General features: G+C 39.5%; 1 protein-coding gene across 2 annotated transcripts in view; it reads left to right on the top strand.

Annotated features, from left to right (window-relative positions):
* ARHGAP10 (Rho GTPase activating protein 10) overlaps positions 1-16475 on the top strand; it is a 169188-nt gene that overhangs the window by 133671 nt on the left and 19042 nt on the right. For both annotated transcript variants that reach the window (XM_075198927.1, XM_075198919.1), the window contains one exon: positions 9231-9390. In XM_075198927.1, coding sequence (XP_075055028.1) covers positions 9231-9390 — 160 coding nt within the window. The remainder of the gene's footprint in view (positions 1-9230; positions 9391-16475) is intronic.

Genomic DNA, 16475 nt, shown 5'->3' with positions numbered 1-16475 from the left:
CTTATAATGCCATGCATTCACATTGGGGAAAATTGTTGACTGTTTGACAGTATTTGATTATTATGTAGATTCTCCCATCACCATTCTTCAAGTTACAGCTGCTATTGTGTTACGTAATTGTCAGTGTTTTATTTCATTATCAGTTGGTTCTCAATGTGGTGCTCCACTTTTGTTGCTGCACTACAGCTTCTGCTCTGAACTGGTTTGGACTTTTTAGCTTTTGAATTTGAAGTGTGCAAAGAGTTTTTTTATTGCACGAGCAGCTTGTTTTGTCTAGCTCTTAAGTTAGCTATCCTAATATGTAAATAATGCTTTGTATTTTACTTTATTCTGCTGGCTGACAAAAGTGCATAGAAATTTGGGCCCTGCCTGCAAATTCTTGTTGGGAGAAATTATCTTTTAATCAAATGCATTTCTTTTACGTTCTCATTTTACAGTACATATTGTTTGGCCTGAAAATGAAGCGGAGATTCCATAATTGCGGCACTGTGCGCAGTGTATGAATATCCCCCTTCATCTTAATTGTTAGTAATAAATACTAAATAAATACAAAAATATTCTTAATACAGAAAAATATGCACCATAATTTATTGCAATTTAATCAATGTCAGGACATGTCAGTTTACATGTCATTTCCCTCGTTTCCCAGGGAATGGTGGTCAGTAACATGACCTTATAAACAAATCAATTTTAGTTTCCATTGAAAAAAATGCTCTCGGTGTTGCCTCTAGCTTACTCCAAAATGCAATTTGCTGCTAAAGGAGAACTGAACTATCTATTCATATTTTTGAGAGGCAATGCTATATTTTGCTTATACAGTAATCAATTTTACCAGTGTGCATGCATCTTGATTACTTTATTGCAACTGGACTTCAACAACTGTTCTTTACTCAGCTACCCTTGTTTTGATCTAGAGCATTTGTATTTTACATTTACATGTATGAAACAATATTATCCAAAAAGTGCTGGTGTAAGGAAGTCTAATTACACAGAATAAATAAGCTCTTGCTAATGAAAGCTTTTCCATACTTATATGTCCTTGGGAAAGTTAACTTATAGAATAGGGAGTTAGAATAACAATTCAAGTAGGCAAAACACTTTAAAGACTAATTTGTTAAAACTTTATTTTGAAAGTTATGTTTCTTGGGTCATGCTATAAAGTAGACACAGTTGACAAGACAGTGAGGCCGTTTCATGGGCATTTTCCACCTGGCAGCTCTGTGTGAAATATGATTGGATTGAACATATTTTCCCCAGCTGTTCTCATGGAATTATGTCAGCCAGGTATTAGATTTCTGGTTCTGGAACTGTATTTACAAGTGCAAGAAATGAAGAACTAAGAAAAAGTAAATCATTGTCCGCTTGAAGTCTCAAGAGAGACCTGTGCAGGAAGTGTTTCAATAAAATAGACTATTGCTAAAAGGTACTTTCTGACCTAAATCTATTAATGACTATACAGTGTTTGGGGACTGGACTTCACGGCATGATACAAACACATCCAGCTATTTTTTTCTAATATGGAAAAAAACAGCTTGACAAGTTTCTTTTGTAACAGTTGTCTGAGTTATAAAGGTTTTTTGGTATATGGAGTGTACATGGCTGTATTCTGCAGTAAATGTCAATCAGTGCCAGTGCCATATATCCCAAGATTTTATACTGTCAAAGAGGCGCACTCTGGACGTAAACAGATGCAACTGTAGCCACTAACACAAAATGTTTTGATTATAAAAATAGATGAACTGTAAAAATTGACGTAAAGGAGAACTCCCAGTTAAATGTTAAAGTTTAACGGAGCTGTCCTTCTACTTGGAAACTGCCTGCTGAACTAATTATTCCAGGGGGCTCCAGTGATGATGTTGTATAGCACTGGCAAAAGCCATTTCTGTCCGCACAGGCTATGGTGTGTGTGTGTGTGTGTGTGTGTGTACCAATAGGAAGCCACAAGCAGGAAGCTCACAACTTCCCATTGATCATGGGGTCGCTCCTCCGTCTGGCAGACATATTCAGCAGGTTAACACTTTTTTTAACCAAGCGAATAATCAAGGACCCGTTTCACAGAAACAAGATGAGCCTTGAGGAATCAGGCCAGCAGTGGGCACCTTAAATCTCACCAGGAAATATAAAGGGTCACATACATAGGCAGATCTGACTCAATCCCTCTCTAATTGGCCCCACGCAGGAATTTGCAGACAATTCAGTTTACAGCATATTTGACCACCTAAGTTGTGAGGTTACAGGAATGAAATGTTTAAAAATATACTGTATCTATTTATTATAGCTATACACAGGAAAATATTCAAATTGAAAAAAAATCACAAATATATTAAATTCTAATAATCAAAACAGGCTAGCATGTATTGATTTGCTTGGCTGACTGATATAGAGAGCTTGCTGTAGAAGGATGTAGGTCTTGACCTTGACTTTCATATTGAAATTGTGCACAATATTGCTTTGTAGCACAGTGAAAGAGTAACTGGGAATTGTTTGCTCTGTAATGTTCACATACCCTCACAGTGAAGGACAAAGTAAGACATTCAGTTTACTTATTTACTTTAAATAGAAGTATTTTGTATATTTATTTGATTTAATTTGAAAACTAGCTTTACCTAAATACTTCCTTAATCTAGCCATGGGAATGTTGTATTGGTCTTCAAATTAAAGGACCAATAAACCCCAACATTGACATTTTCAGATTTGAACCATTACAGTGAAATTCATTGTTGACCTGATATTCCGCTGCAGCTCTAGCTTAAAAGTAAGGAATTACCTCCCCACTCCATGACAGGTGTCTGATTCTCCTCCCACATGTTAAGAACAGTGCCCTAAGGGGCTCTCACACAGATGATAAAAGTGAGACTGTGACATCACTGGTCCTACCCCTATAAATTAACCAATCCACACTGATAGCTAAGCAGACTTCCTTTTCAGAAATGCTCAGTCACTATTTGCATGTTTAGTTAGAGAAGCTACTCCCTCCTAACATGTCAATCTTCAGTAGAGGAGTGAGAAATGCATGCATGGTGGACAGAATTATTTAAGTGTAAACACTCCAGTTTATTCATGTATGTTTAGCTCAATAATGCACAGTGTTTGTTTAAAGAGGCACAATTTGATATTTATTATTCTCTTTGTGTTCTGATCTTCCAAAGCTGCTTTTGTACAACTTAATAGTAAGGGATCGCATTGTGCTGCACATCGCCTCGTTCACCAGTTAATGTGAATTTTAAGGCTGGATCATGCGAAGATTCCTGTACACTTCTGTAATGAATTTATATTTGCAGCAAGCAGAACTGTTTTGTTGGTATTCTCTCTGGTTAATCCATTTTAGAAAGCACATTTACAAATGATTGGTGTGGGGGTTTTGTCTTGGAAATCTACGCTAGTTAATAGGGATATTATGGTACATTGTGTTGCTTTAAAAAGGATATTTTTTTTTTTACAATGCAGTATCATCAGCATCTTTATTTATATGTGCCACAGAATCTGCAGTACCACACAATCAACAAAATATCAACAGAAAAAATACAGATAAGTAATGGACAAGAGCAACAATGGAGTCAGTAAAAATCAATACAAGAGGCAAGGAAACATTAGGGTAATAAATGGAGGCAATAGAGGTGGAGTGAACATGGCAAGTGTTCAACACAAAGTCCAGTAATCATTGCAAAGCTCCTCTTAATGTAACACTGAAATATTTGGCAAGGCATGATAATGCAGAATGTCTCCTGAAGCAAGACTGGTGAAAATTAACACATGGTCCAGTAATCGCTTCAAAGCCTCTCTAGAGAGCAAAGGATAGTTACCGCAGTCCACACCTGGGAATTCTGAGTTGAGCTATATGTGAATAACTTGTAGATGCAGACCAGTAGACAGAAGCCAGGAGAGAAACAGAAACAGATTTGAATGCTTTCTCCAGATATCAGGAGTCCAATCTGAACATAGCCAGAACTCAGCAGATTTGTTTGATGCAGTTCAGACATCAGAATACAAATAATGCAGAACCAGGAACCGGTGTAAGATCAGAAGGGAGTGAGGAGGGATGGAGATTCTGCAGGGGTAAAATAGTGAGGAGGGGGGGGGGGGGAGATGCTGCGGTGGTAAAACAGTGAGAAGGTAGGTGGGGGGATGCTGCAGGGGTAAAACTGAGGAGGGGGGGAGATGCTGCAGGGGTAAAACTGAGGAGGGGGGGGGAGATGCTGCAGGGGTAAAATAGTGAGGAGGGGGGGGAGATGCTGCAGGGGTAAAATAGTGAGGAGGGGGGGGAGATGCTGCAGGGGTAAAATAGTGAGGAGGGGGGGGAGATGCTGCAGGGGTAAAATAGTGAGGAGGGGGGGGGAGATGCTGCAGGGGTAAAATAGTGAGGAGGGGGGGAGATGCTGCAGGGGTAAAATAGTGAGGAGGGGGGGAGATGCTGCAGGGTGGAAACAGTGAGGAGGGGGGGAGATGCTGCAGGGTGGAAACAGTGAGGAGGGGGGAGGCTGCAGGGTGGAAACAGTGAGGAAGGGAGGGGGAGATGCTTCAGGGGTGCAACAGTGGGGTAATGGAGGAGGGCACAGTGTGATGTAGGGTACATTTTTTTTCTATTCTATGCTTTTCACCAAATTAATTTGCTAAAAATGTAAAATTTTATTGCAAAGAATACATATGCTTCATTTAGATTATTCATAGAACAATAAATGTACGGTGTGCAATGTACTTGTATTACTCTTTATGAAAGTTTAAAATATGATTTGGATTAAAAGAAGAAAAGCATTATTGTATGAACAAATTGTTTATAAAAGAGGAGGGCGCCAATTTATATTTTGCAGGAGGCCAGACATGCTAGCACCGGCCCTAGAAAGGGGTCAGACTTTTATGTATAAAAATCTCTTACGGTTTATATACAGACTCTTTTGTAGAGTTGCAGTCAGTACATACATCATCAAGAAGCACTGCTTATTGTAATAACTTGTGTGTTTGTGACCGTGTTCTGCTTGCCCAGTATTTGGACACCTGTAAATTAGCACTCTTCTGGTTTTTGTATTTCTAAAATGTTCTACTTTCACTTCTGCTCATTTGGAAGTTTTCACTATGATTAATGAAGCCCTGGCACAAACAGACTTTTTTCCCTATGTTGCAGAAAATGGATTGTTTTTACTAGCTGACCTCATTCTGAAGTTTTTGGCTGCCCTTATTATTTAGAAATGTTACTTTGCTCCAGTCCTGCTGAATAACTTTCTATTTTAACAGTAATACCCATATTCTTGCTCTACTGTTATGCTGAATAAAAGAAGTGTATATATAATTTCTTGTATGTGTTATATTATCTGTACCATAGTACTGTTGATAGTTTGTGACATGTAATTGTGTATCCTATTCACTAATCACCAATAACATCATTGCCAAATTGTTGTTTACAATTATATTATTTAAAAATAGCACTTAAAGAGCTAGTAAAGCCACTATTTATTGTTCATATATATCTCATGCATACATGCCAACTCTCCCTAATTCCCAGGGACAGTTGAAGACACTAAAGATATGGAATGAGCTATAACTGTAATAGAGTGGGAAGGTAATACTTTTGTAACAAAGTAGTGCAGTGGAATGTCAGGCTAACACTGAACAATGTGTTTGTTCCTCATGATTCAGAGCTGACACATTGAATTTTGGAATTTAGTTGTCCTTTTAAGCAGCTTCTCTGCAGCATTAATGCTGGCAACACATTCTGCAATATTGTAATGCCCCCAGCGTAGGTGATCCTGCATGCCCGTCACCAGGAGGGCATGAAGAAAGGGACTGGGTGCGGACCTCGCAAGACCGGGTCATGTAGACAGCTACATCACTACATGGGCGGAACTTAGCCTGTGTCGTGAAAGCATCAGTGCAGGCTATAGTGGGCTAATGTAGATTAAGATTCTGATTTCCCTGCACTTAGTGTGGAGTGTGCCCCTGAAGCCAGGAAGATAGGTATGTGGTCTCTGTCCCTGGCAAGAAGGGGGTGCACACCAGATGCAGCTAGGACACTAGTGTATGACCCCATTATGGGGGAATCATGAGGCCTGAAGTAAGAGCCACATTAGGGGGCTCCCCCAGATTAATGTCAGTGGGCGCATGGCAGTTGCTTTAAGGGCCAATGATATTGCAAAGAAGGGAAAGGTCCCATTAACCCTTTATTTTGTCAGCCTTGACATTTCAAGGAAAAAAGCATGATGCAGCACTCTAATCATACACCATCTAGTGATCAATATTGGAACTTCTGAAACAACTGACTATTTTAAACACACATTTAGATGGTACTTCAGAGCACATCTGCCTAAGAAAGGATAAACATGTAAATGTTATTACGTAAAAGTAATGTGAAATTTATATTGCTTGAGAGCAACATGGCAAAATAAAGGTTTAAGTAAATCCTAGCAAGAGTGACCAGCAAGTTTGATCCCCCACCTCCAGGGGGAACTATTATAGCAACAACAGAAGACTGCTACTGGCACCACAGGGAAAAGGCAATGAGAGAGGATGGAGAGCCCCTTCTAGCAGATACTCCCATACTGAGAGGGGGATCTCTGCACAGTGCAACATGGCTATTTGGGAAAGTGTCTGGAATAGGGGATGAAGATTACATAGTAGAAGAGTCCCTGTGTCACGGTCCGGAGACAGGATAGGAGCTCAGTGGCAGGGAGGAAGTCTGGCCAACAGGAAGTAGATGGTAAGAATGTCAAATGTAGCCGGATTCGGTACACAGTGAGGCGAGGAGGTCCAAAGGTTCAGGAAGAGGCGGAGTGGAAGGCAAGCCGAGGTCGGTACACGAGTAGTTAATGCTGGGAACCAGGAAGAGCAACAGGAGCAGGAGCTTGATCACAGGCAAGGAGCACAATCAGGCACTGGAGACAGGAACTGGCCAGGCTTTTATAGGAAGTCAAGGGGTGGAGTTAAGGCATGCTGGAACATCAGGAGATCACAGGAACTGAACTAGAACACAAAATAAAGGCAAGGAACTGTCCAGCAGCCAGAATAGCTCAGTCAGTAGACCAGCAGTCCACAGAGGCAGAAGCCATGGGTTCGAATCCTGACACCCTGGTTGAGGGGATGATTATACCTCACAAAAGGTGATTTCCTGGATATTAGAATAGATATTTTAGAGAAGCTGTCCGATGCCTTGCAGTATACTTGCAGATATAGCGAGCTGAGCAAGGCTGCAAACCTATTAGTGACTGTGGTACTACTGCTCCCAGCAGTAGCTGGTATGTAACTTTAAATATACATTGTAACTATTGTGAAAAGGAATTATTTAGGTGGACATAGTAACTGGTGCTATACTATAGCTTTTACATCTGGTAAAGATACTGCAAGAGGAGTATGGTGTTATTTATCTCTATATTTTGTTGTAACCTTATGCTTATGTGCTGGAGTAGGAGGGGCTATAATAACGTTTTATATTTTGTGAACTGAGATAGTGTGGCGTACAACGTTATTTGCACTGCACCATACTACTACACTACTGTCCAAACACACATGTTCATTCATGTTACACACCCGTGTATTTGGGGAGGGGGGGGGGGGTCAGCTCTCTTCTCACTCGCCATACCCATCCGCTAGCCGGGTCAAAAGGCCGTATATAGATTCATAGCAGGCCACTAGGGAGACCTTCACAATGTCACAGTTGATACCTGCCAATTGTCCTGATATCACAACAGGTGGCCTAGAAATGACCCTGATCTGCAATAATAATCCATGCAAATTCATATGGATCATTATCGGTCATGTTGGTGTATTCTGTTACAAAATGACTACTGATAATGCTACTGAACTGTCTGACCACACTAAGGGGTAAATTTACTAAACTGCATGTTTGAAAAGTGTAGATGTTGCCTATAACAACCAATCAGATTATTGTTATCATTTATTTATTTAGAATCTGATTGGTTGCTATAGGCAACTTCTCCACTTTTTCAAATCCGCAGTTGAATGTTCATGCTAAATGGCCAAGTCCTCTCCCAAGTTCGTCAATACATCAGTGGACAAATTGGATATTTGACAGCTCTGCTGCTGCATGCTATAGTTTGTTGTAGTGATTGAATCAAGAGAAGAGGGCTGTGAAACTTTTCAAACTCACTAGAAGCTGGCCATCTGGGTTATCCTGCTGCCTTGTATGTCTGTTACAAATAGTATTTGTATATCCTGTATTTTATCCAGGAGATTGCAGGAAAATCAATAACTACAATTTGCAAAGCATTTTATCAACTGGGTGTAAAAAAATTGGGAGATTGCTACATTCATTGCTACATCTAAAAATGGAGGGTTAATTGGGCAAAAATAATGAAATTCTCAGTAAACATCTGACATTGTATTATATCAGCAGACAGCAGTAGACAGGGATTCCCAGCTCATTTTATAATGTGTATGGCAATCATATACTGTAAATTAAGTTATTAGAATTCTCCGATCAGTTGCACGCTTGAATATAGGTGTTAGACCATGCCATATTAACGTATGAGCACTCTAGGCAGTTGCTTGGTGGCCCCAAGAGCATAGGGGCCCCTTCGGCTTGCTAACTTTTAAGTATATTATTCTTGCGATATTGCTGTTGCGAATATATATCTTGACCTTGAAGAAAGCCCACACATGCTAATTTATACATAAGCAAGACAAAATCAACACACATAAATTTTTGAAACCGTAAAGCTATAATAAGGTTCTTCTAATATTTCTAACAGTCTGTGTCGGTCGCATCCCTCTGCTACCTACTAAACGTAAATAATGAAGGAAATGAAACGGAGCACAATGAAGTTTGAAGGCTTTGACGAAACAGTGGCTTTGTTACGGTTTTCTTTGACTCTGTTCTGCACCCTATGATGCAAAAATGTGTTTATTGATAATTTTCATTTTTATTCCTGAGATTGGTTGTGTAGGTAGGGCCTCAGTGCACTGCTTTGCCTGGGGCCCTATAATGCTGTTAAGACGGCCCTGGTTTTAGACCATACGTGGAGTGCTTTTGGAAAGGTCGTGATACTTTTAAGATATACTTATACCTTCAACCTATTTATTGTTGTTTTGTCATTACACTGTTTATAATGCTGAATGTAAAGTAATATTGTCCTTAACCACTTTTTAAAAATGTAACGGTCTGATATGTTTTTATTTTCTGTCTTATTTTGCTTCTTATCTTATAGTATTTCATTACAATGTATTAGTTCTTTTTCCAGTACTTTGAAATCACTTATTTGTATTTATTTTGTTCCTTACTTCAGCTGATAACAACAACTCTCCTAAAGAAGAGACCTCTACTGGTAGCACAGACTCTCTTTCTCCTGAGTCACTTACACCTACAACTATGTTCACCAATCCTGCGTATGAGAGAAACCATCTTATTGCAGACACCAGTGATCTCTTGGAGTGGCCTAATTCTGAGTAAGTTTCTTTGTTTTTGTTTTTTTAGATTCTTCCTATTGGCCATTTTGACATCATTTGAGATAAAAAATATTTTTCAATATGTCTGTCTAACTGGCCCCCAGATTCTCATCCAACTGGCATAGTTTCTGTTAAATGATGTTACAATGAAACCAAAAAAATTATATATTCTTTATCTGCACATGCGTACGATATTTTACATGAGTTCATGGAGGGAAACTTTGTGCAAAATGCATTTATGTAGTAGTGTGCTGGCATGCAAGCAGGGGAAGCCTAGTGGAGAAGTGTTGTTTACTGTTACAGCTACCGAATGTTTCTTTTCTCCAAATCAGCACCTCTCTGGGGTTCTTTCAACATCATGGAAATCTATTTCCAAATGGTTTACACAAATGTTGCAATTTCGGCAGGCAATAATGTAAACTAATTGACCATGTATGTGGTTATCTTCTGACTGCAGTTTTTAAGATTCACCTGTTCTGACCTAATGTTGAAGGACTGGAGCTTTCAGATTTGGCACCATCAACCTGGACTAACCTGCTTTTCACCTTGGTTTGCCCACTATATGGTATTTCATTATTGTTTGTTAAAAATGAAATACCACTAAAACCACATTGTGATAGACCGAAAAAAGAACTTCATACAAATGTTAGTTTTTTTTTATCCACAATCTTTCCTTCCCCCGCAACCAGTAGAATTGTGGGTATCCCAGGCATGGAATATGCTCACCTCTGAAAGCGCTTGATCTCTCATGATGCTTTGGGGCTCAGAGTATCCTGAGGATGTAGGAGACATTGATGGTCACTTTCTTCTATGGGTATGTCCTTCAGATGTTCTCCAAGTTGGGTAGAGTTTTTTTGTAAAAATAAAACATTTCAATGGAGGTCTTCAATGTTGAAATTGCAGTCTCATGACACAATTGTTATATTAACCCTGTTGCCATTGTCTGCAGCATCCGTTCAAGGCAGGGATTATAAATTGGCAAAATGAAGGTAATATGTTCAGGTTTCATGGACCTATAAGGAGGTTATCATCTTTAATCATCAATATTTATTTATAAAGCACCACTAATTCCGCAGCACTGTATAGAGAACTCATTCACATCAGTCCCTGCTTACAGTCTAAATTCTCTAACACACACACACACACAGAGACTAGGGTCAGTTTTGATAGCAGCCAATTAACCTACAATTAACCTACTAGTATGTCTTTGGAATGTGGGAGGAAACCAGAGCAACTGGAGGAAACCCACGCAAACACGGGGAGAACATACAAACTCCATGGTCGGGAATTGAACTCATGACCCCAGCGCTTTGAGGCAGAAGTGCTAACCTCTTAGCCACATTGCTGCCCAGGTTATGCTGCTGTCTACTATTGACTTTTAGCCACTGAACATTGCTACAACAGTAGCGAGCTTAGTGCAGTCTACACTTACTCTGTTTCATTGTTACCTGTCCTGAAATGTCATTTGCAATAAAAAATAGACTTGGCACCTTTTTCCATGGATATGTTTGGTTAACGAAGTGTACTCGTGTTAATCTGATAATCCTCTATAAGGAAACATACAATGGTGGCATTGACTTCCTTAGTATTGCATTGTATTTTTTGGCAGCCGTTTTGTTTAAAAGACTGCCTAAATGGAATTCAGAGCTCGATCAAAATATGAAGTCGCAGAGCACTGAATTTTGGTCTAGTAAAAGGGATTTTTTTTAAAAAAAACATTTTTTATGTTTAGTGTGACCCACCAGAAGGACCCAAAATTTACACTGTTATGTGCACTTATGCACGTGGGGTTTTCAAGATGTAAGTTGGTGAAACCAGGTCTAACAGCTGTCAAACAATTGATAAGTTTTCATACTAGCAAGCCATTCACTAAAACAAAGTAGGTAACTGATGGGCAGATTAGCATGCAGATGTATCCATAATTGTGTTTGACATTACAACATAGGAAATACATTTGTTTAGGTTTAATTATATTTTAATCCTCCTCCTGTTTCTCACAGTTAGATCTCATTACCAACTTGTAATGCACAATATTTTCCTTAGAATTGTAATGCATAAGACATGGTATTATTTTGTTCAACTGTAAAGAAAATATTTATAACCTCTTCTTAGGGATAAACAAAGTCAATGTATATATAAAGTAGTGTTGAGCAGGGTCGCTGGTGTGCGTACACTATAAACTGATAGTTGTAAAATGAGAAGCATTGCTAATGTTACCAAGGCAAACTAGTTACACCTGAGTGCATGTCTCCTCTTTCTATATACGATTTAGACTTGTGATAGTAGCTCATTTTAATCACTGAGCTCTGATATATTACCTTCCTGTAAATGTAACCACTTGAAGTGCCTATGTGAATTAGTGACAATTTGCCAAAAAGAAAACATGTTTATCTTTTCTCCTTTTTTTTTAATAATCTGTAGTAATTGGATTTCTTGTGAATTGCAATGGTGTTTATTGAGCTGGAATAATGTGTCTCATGAGTCTCCTATCAAAGGGGAAATATTCTTTTGTTTGTTTTTTTTCTTTAAGTTTGTAGTTGTCTGTTAACATCTTAGTCCTGCTGCTGCTCCCAGCTTAATGTCCCTAAAAGTTGTATTACAACTTGCTTACATGTCTGAACTGTAAGCATGATAACTTACTCATAGATATGAATCACTATCATGGCCTTTGATTTAAATAGTTAAATGCCTTGGTAGAAAAGAGCTCCATAGCAATATTTTTGTTGGGGCTCCACGATTCCGCTCTATGCACCTGGGCAATCTGCTCTGCGCTCAAAAGAACATAGGAGGGGCCTCTTATAAGCATTTGCAGTCCCAATGCACATGCTCAGAGAGCATGCGCAGGGGGGTAGAGTGGTGCCTGGGAGGTGAGGGGTGGACATTAGCCAGTAGCGGCTGCACCCACAGTAGTTACACCCTCTTATGATGCACTGCTACAATCTACACTTTTGATGCTTTCTTTTTTTACTTTTGTTGATGTGAAATATATCATATTACAGTGTGTGAGAGAGGCAAGACAGCTATGTAACAAATTGAGTCTACAGACTATTAAGATTCTTTTCATACAGAGAGATGAGTAAGATGCAATCCTCTCAGAACACACTCTGGGATGTAATGCTTCTACTCAACTCAGAGCTGAAATTGGACAAGCAAAAAAATACTGGGGAATTAAAGATTTATTAATTTGGACATGTTTTAATGTTGTGCAATGGCTAGGCAGAACTATTCTATTCTGCAACGCTGGAATAGAGCAGATGATTAGGTGCAGAGTACAGAACATTAAAGCTTGATACATTTGAGTCATTGCATCTCTGGCAATGGAATGATATTGGTGGATTCATAACAGTTATGAAAATGTCAATCTGTCTTTAGTTGTCCTTTATAACTCAATGAAAGTAATGTTGTCAGGTGCCATTACTACACTTCCCCTTACTGCTAGGGATGCCTGCCTGTCTCCTTGGGCTGCTCACGTCCCGTTGACTAGCAACGGGACGTTATTCCTTATTCTACCGATGCACTGCATTCACAGTAGCACCCGCGTCTTGTTGCCAAGCTCTTCATCAGTGGTCAGCTGTGCTGTGACTGCCGAATCTTCTAATACCCAAGCAGGGCTGACATTACAGTATTTCAAGAAGCCTCTGGCACCACTAGGGTGCCAGAGTTTTGGTTCACCAACCAGCTGCAGCATTTCCTGTATTGTACCTGTTTTCAGCTCCTGCATATTGGCTCTAGACCCGGCTTGTTCCTTTTGAATTCCCTTTTGGATGGTGATTTGGTACCCTAATTGCTCACTTTGGTTTGGACTCCTGGCTCGCCCTGACTATCCTGTGGATCTCCCCTGTGTACTTCGCTGTCTGACTGGTTCTGACCCGGATTTGTTTGACTTTTTCTGGCTATTTCTGCCACTACACTGGTGACTGTCTCTGAAAACTGCGTCCTGCACACCCCTCTTGCAGCGAAGCCCAAACTCCCTTACGGGGGGGTCCTTGGAGAATACTGGGGATGCGTTAGACTCTGTGCCTCCCTGATCAGTTGCACTACCAGCTAGTGGCTACTTCAGATTGCAAATGTGACAAATGTAAACTGAAAGAGAATTTGGGTAGCAGGTGCACTTTTAGAATCTTATTTCGATTCTATTTATTTGTATGCATATAAAATAAATAAAGACAAATAATAGCAATCAGTATTATGATGCAAAACAGTTATTGACCATTCAGTATACTCCCTAAACAGTGACATTAATTATGATGATAATCCTTTTTGCTATTGTGCTGGGAAACAGGTGAGGGTGATTGCTATTTTAGATATACAAGGGCACACGTTTGTTAAGCTTATTGACATTAACATTAATGATTAAAATAAGAATTTGTTTTGCTGAATCAACATTGCTGGAATCCTGTTAGTGCCTTTCCTTGTGTCTGTCTGTATTTGGGAAACCTTGGACACCCTAAGAATGTGACATCCAGACTGAAAAGTTTGTATTTCTGCTTATTGTATCCCTGAAGAAAGTCATGTAAATGTCGCATTTGGTTTGGATTAATCTTCACCTTGTTCATCTGCCTTGTGTAATAATTCCCTGAGTGCTACATCTCTTGGGGTCAATATATGTGTGTATATGTGTGTGTATGAAATATAATATAATATTTCCATTTCTAATTGGCAAATTGGCAGTAGAAAGAATGGGTACATATCTATACAATGGACTGAATAAATGTGAATGAAAGAGTGAAATGTAAAGAAGAGTGGATGATTAGGTGAAATAAATGAGCTGCAGTGAGATGGCAAATACATTTGATTAAGAGGACAGAATACTGAATCCATTGATAAGACTTGTATCTATATCATGTTTATCATTCATTAAAGGACTGATTTACAAAATTAAATTAAACATTGTTTTTTTTTGGAGGCCTGAACAACATTAGTTTTTAGTTTTAAATCCCATGTAGTTAAACCTCTTAAAAAACAGGATACTTGCACAATTAATCACATGTGTTTGATTCCCCTGAAACCGCATTACATAGGTCCAGCATATTCTGCACTTGTATAGTTTAGCCCTAGGAATGATAAAGTGTTACTTAATTTATTTAAGGTAAAGTGTGTTCTAAAAGATTGTCTAATGAGCTTTTTTTTCCCCTCTATTAAGTCCCACAACCTCTTTCACTGTAGACGAGTCAAGGTGGCTGCTGTGATTTGGAATGTAAAGCAGCCTTGGGAAACCTGACATGAAATATACATGTACTATGACTGCGATGGAATTGGTTTAGATGTGTACTACACACCTGTAATTGTTAGTAAGATGGTATTCAGTATGAATATTTCTTGTAGGCAGTTTTAAATGGCTGAACTGGCAGTCCCAGACTTGAAGTGGGACTTACCTTTAGGTACTCAGATAAATTAGGCAGTGATTTCAGCTACAGAAAAAGAAAGCTGTTAGAGGAGATGTAGTATCAAGTACTCCTTTGTCAGATTTTTAGCTGTCCGTTTAGCTTAACTGCAAGATAACATTTTAGTCTCCATCCCAGCAAATAACTTGTTTCATTTTATGCATTGTCGATTTCATAAATATAGCTTAGATCAGACGGATCGTTTTGTTCATTCTGACAAGTGTATGTATCACTGAGCACTGGAAACCGTTCACACTCTCGTTTGTGCACCACTATAAATCTACATACTATTGCTATCAATTTTAGTGGTAAAATGTAACTAATGTTATACATTGTTCCAAGTTTCAGTTCCTCTCTTATTTATTAATTGCTTCAATCTTGTCAGTTATGAAGTGAAGCAGAATGTTTTTTTTTCATGAGATATAATTATAATGGAAAAAACACAAAACCTTTATCTGACAAGTGAAGATGAACACTAAAGTAGCATTTATTTATTTTTACTACTCTTGAAAATGCGCCAAAATATATGTTGGCATAAGCTGACTTCTCTGTACATCTATATTTATAAACCTGAGGTGACAGCTTGAACAGCCTCATCTAGATTGTCATAGCCATAAAATATAACACATCCAGGGGCGTTTAGAACTTAAAGTGGCCTCATGAAGGTGGGGACAACAGAAAAGTAGGTGGGGTTAGCACTACTGAACACCATGCAATGCTGAGAGCATCCTAGTGACCACCATACAATACAGAGAGCATCCTAGTGACCACCATACAATACAGAGAGCATCCTAGTGACCCCCATACAATGCAGAGAGCATCCTAGTGACCACCATACAATGCAGAGAGCATCCTAGTGACCACCATACAATGCAGAGAGCATCCTAGTGACCACCATACAATGCAGAGAGCATCCTAGTGACCACCATACAATGCAGAGAGCATCCTAGTGACCACCATACAATGCAGAGAGCATCCTAGTGACCACCATACAATGCAGAGAGCATCCTAGTGACCACCATACAATGCAGAGAGCACTGTAGTGACCACCATACAATGCAGAGAGCACTGTAGTGACCACCATAGAATACAGGAGAACATGGACACACTGGTAAGTTAATTGGCTGGTATTAAATTGACCTTGGTCTCTCTCGGTCTGTGTGTGTGTGTGTGTGTGTTTTAAGGATTTTAGACTGTGTGTGTCTCTCTCTCTCTCTCTCTCTCTCTCTCTCTCTCTCTCTCTCTCTCTCTCTCTCTCTCTCTCTCTCTCTCTCTCTCGCTCTTTGTATTGTGATAGCTAGACCACTGGGTCAGAGCATCTACAAAATGTCTTGTGAGGTGTTCCTGGTATGCAGTGGTTAGTACCTACCAAAAGTGCTCCAAGCAAAGAAAACTGGTGAACCGGTTACAGGGTTATGGGCGCCCAAGGCTCATTGATGCAGTGGGGAGCAATCTCATAGAAAGGTGTCAGAACACACAGTGCATCACAGCTTTCTGCATATGGCCCTGCATAGCCAAAAAAACAGTCAGAGTGCCCATGCTGACCCTCTGTCAACCTCCAAAAGAGCCTAAAATGGCACCTGAACACCAGAACTAGTCCATGAAGCCGTGGAAGAAGATGGCCTGGTCTGATGAATCACGATTTATTTTACATTATGTGGATGACCGGGTGAGTCTGTTACCTGGGGAAGAGATGGTACC

Source organism: Mixophyes fleayi, chromosome 1 (assembly GCF_038048845.1).
Source record: "Mixophyes fleayi isolate aMixFle1 chromosome 1, aMixFle1.hap1, whole genome shotgun sequence".
NCBI classification, from domain to species: Eukaryota; Metazoa; Chordata; class Amphibia; order Anura; family Limnodynastidae; genus Mixophyes; species Mixophyes fleayi.
This window is presented reverse-complemented; position numbering and strand designations above follow the sequence as displayed.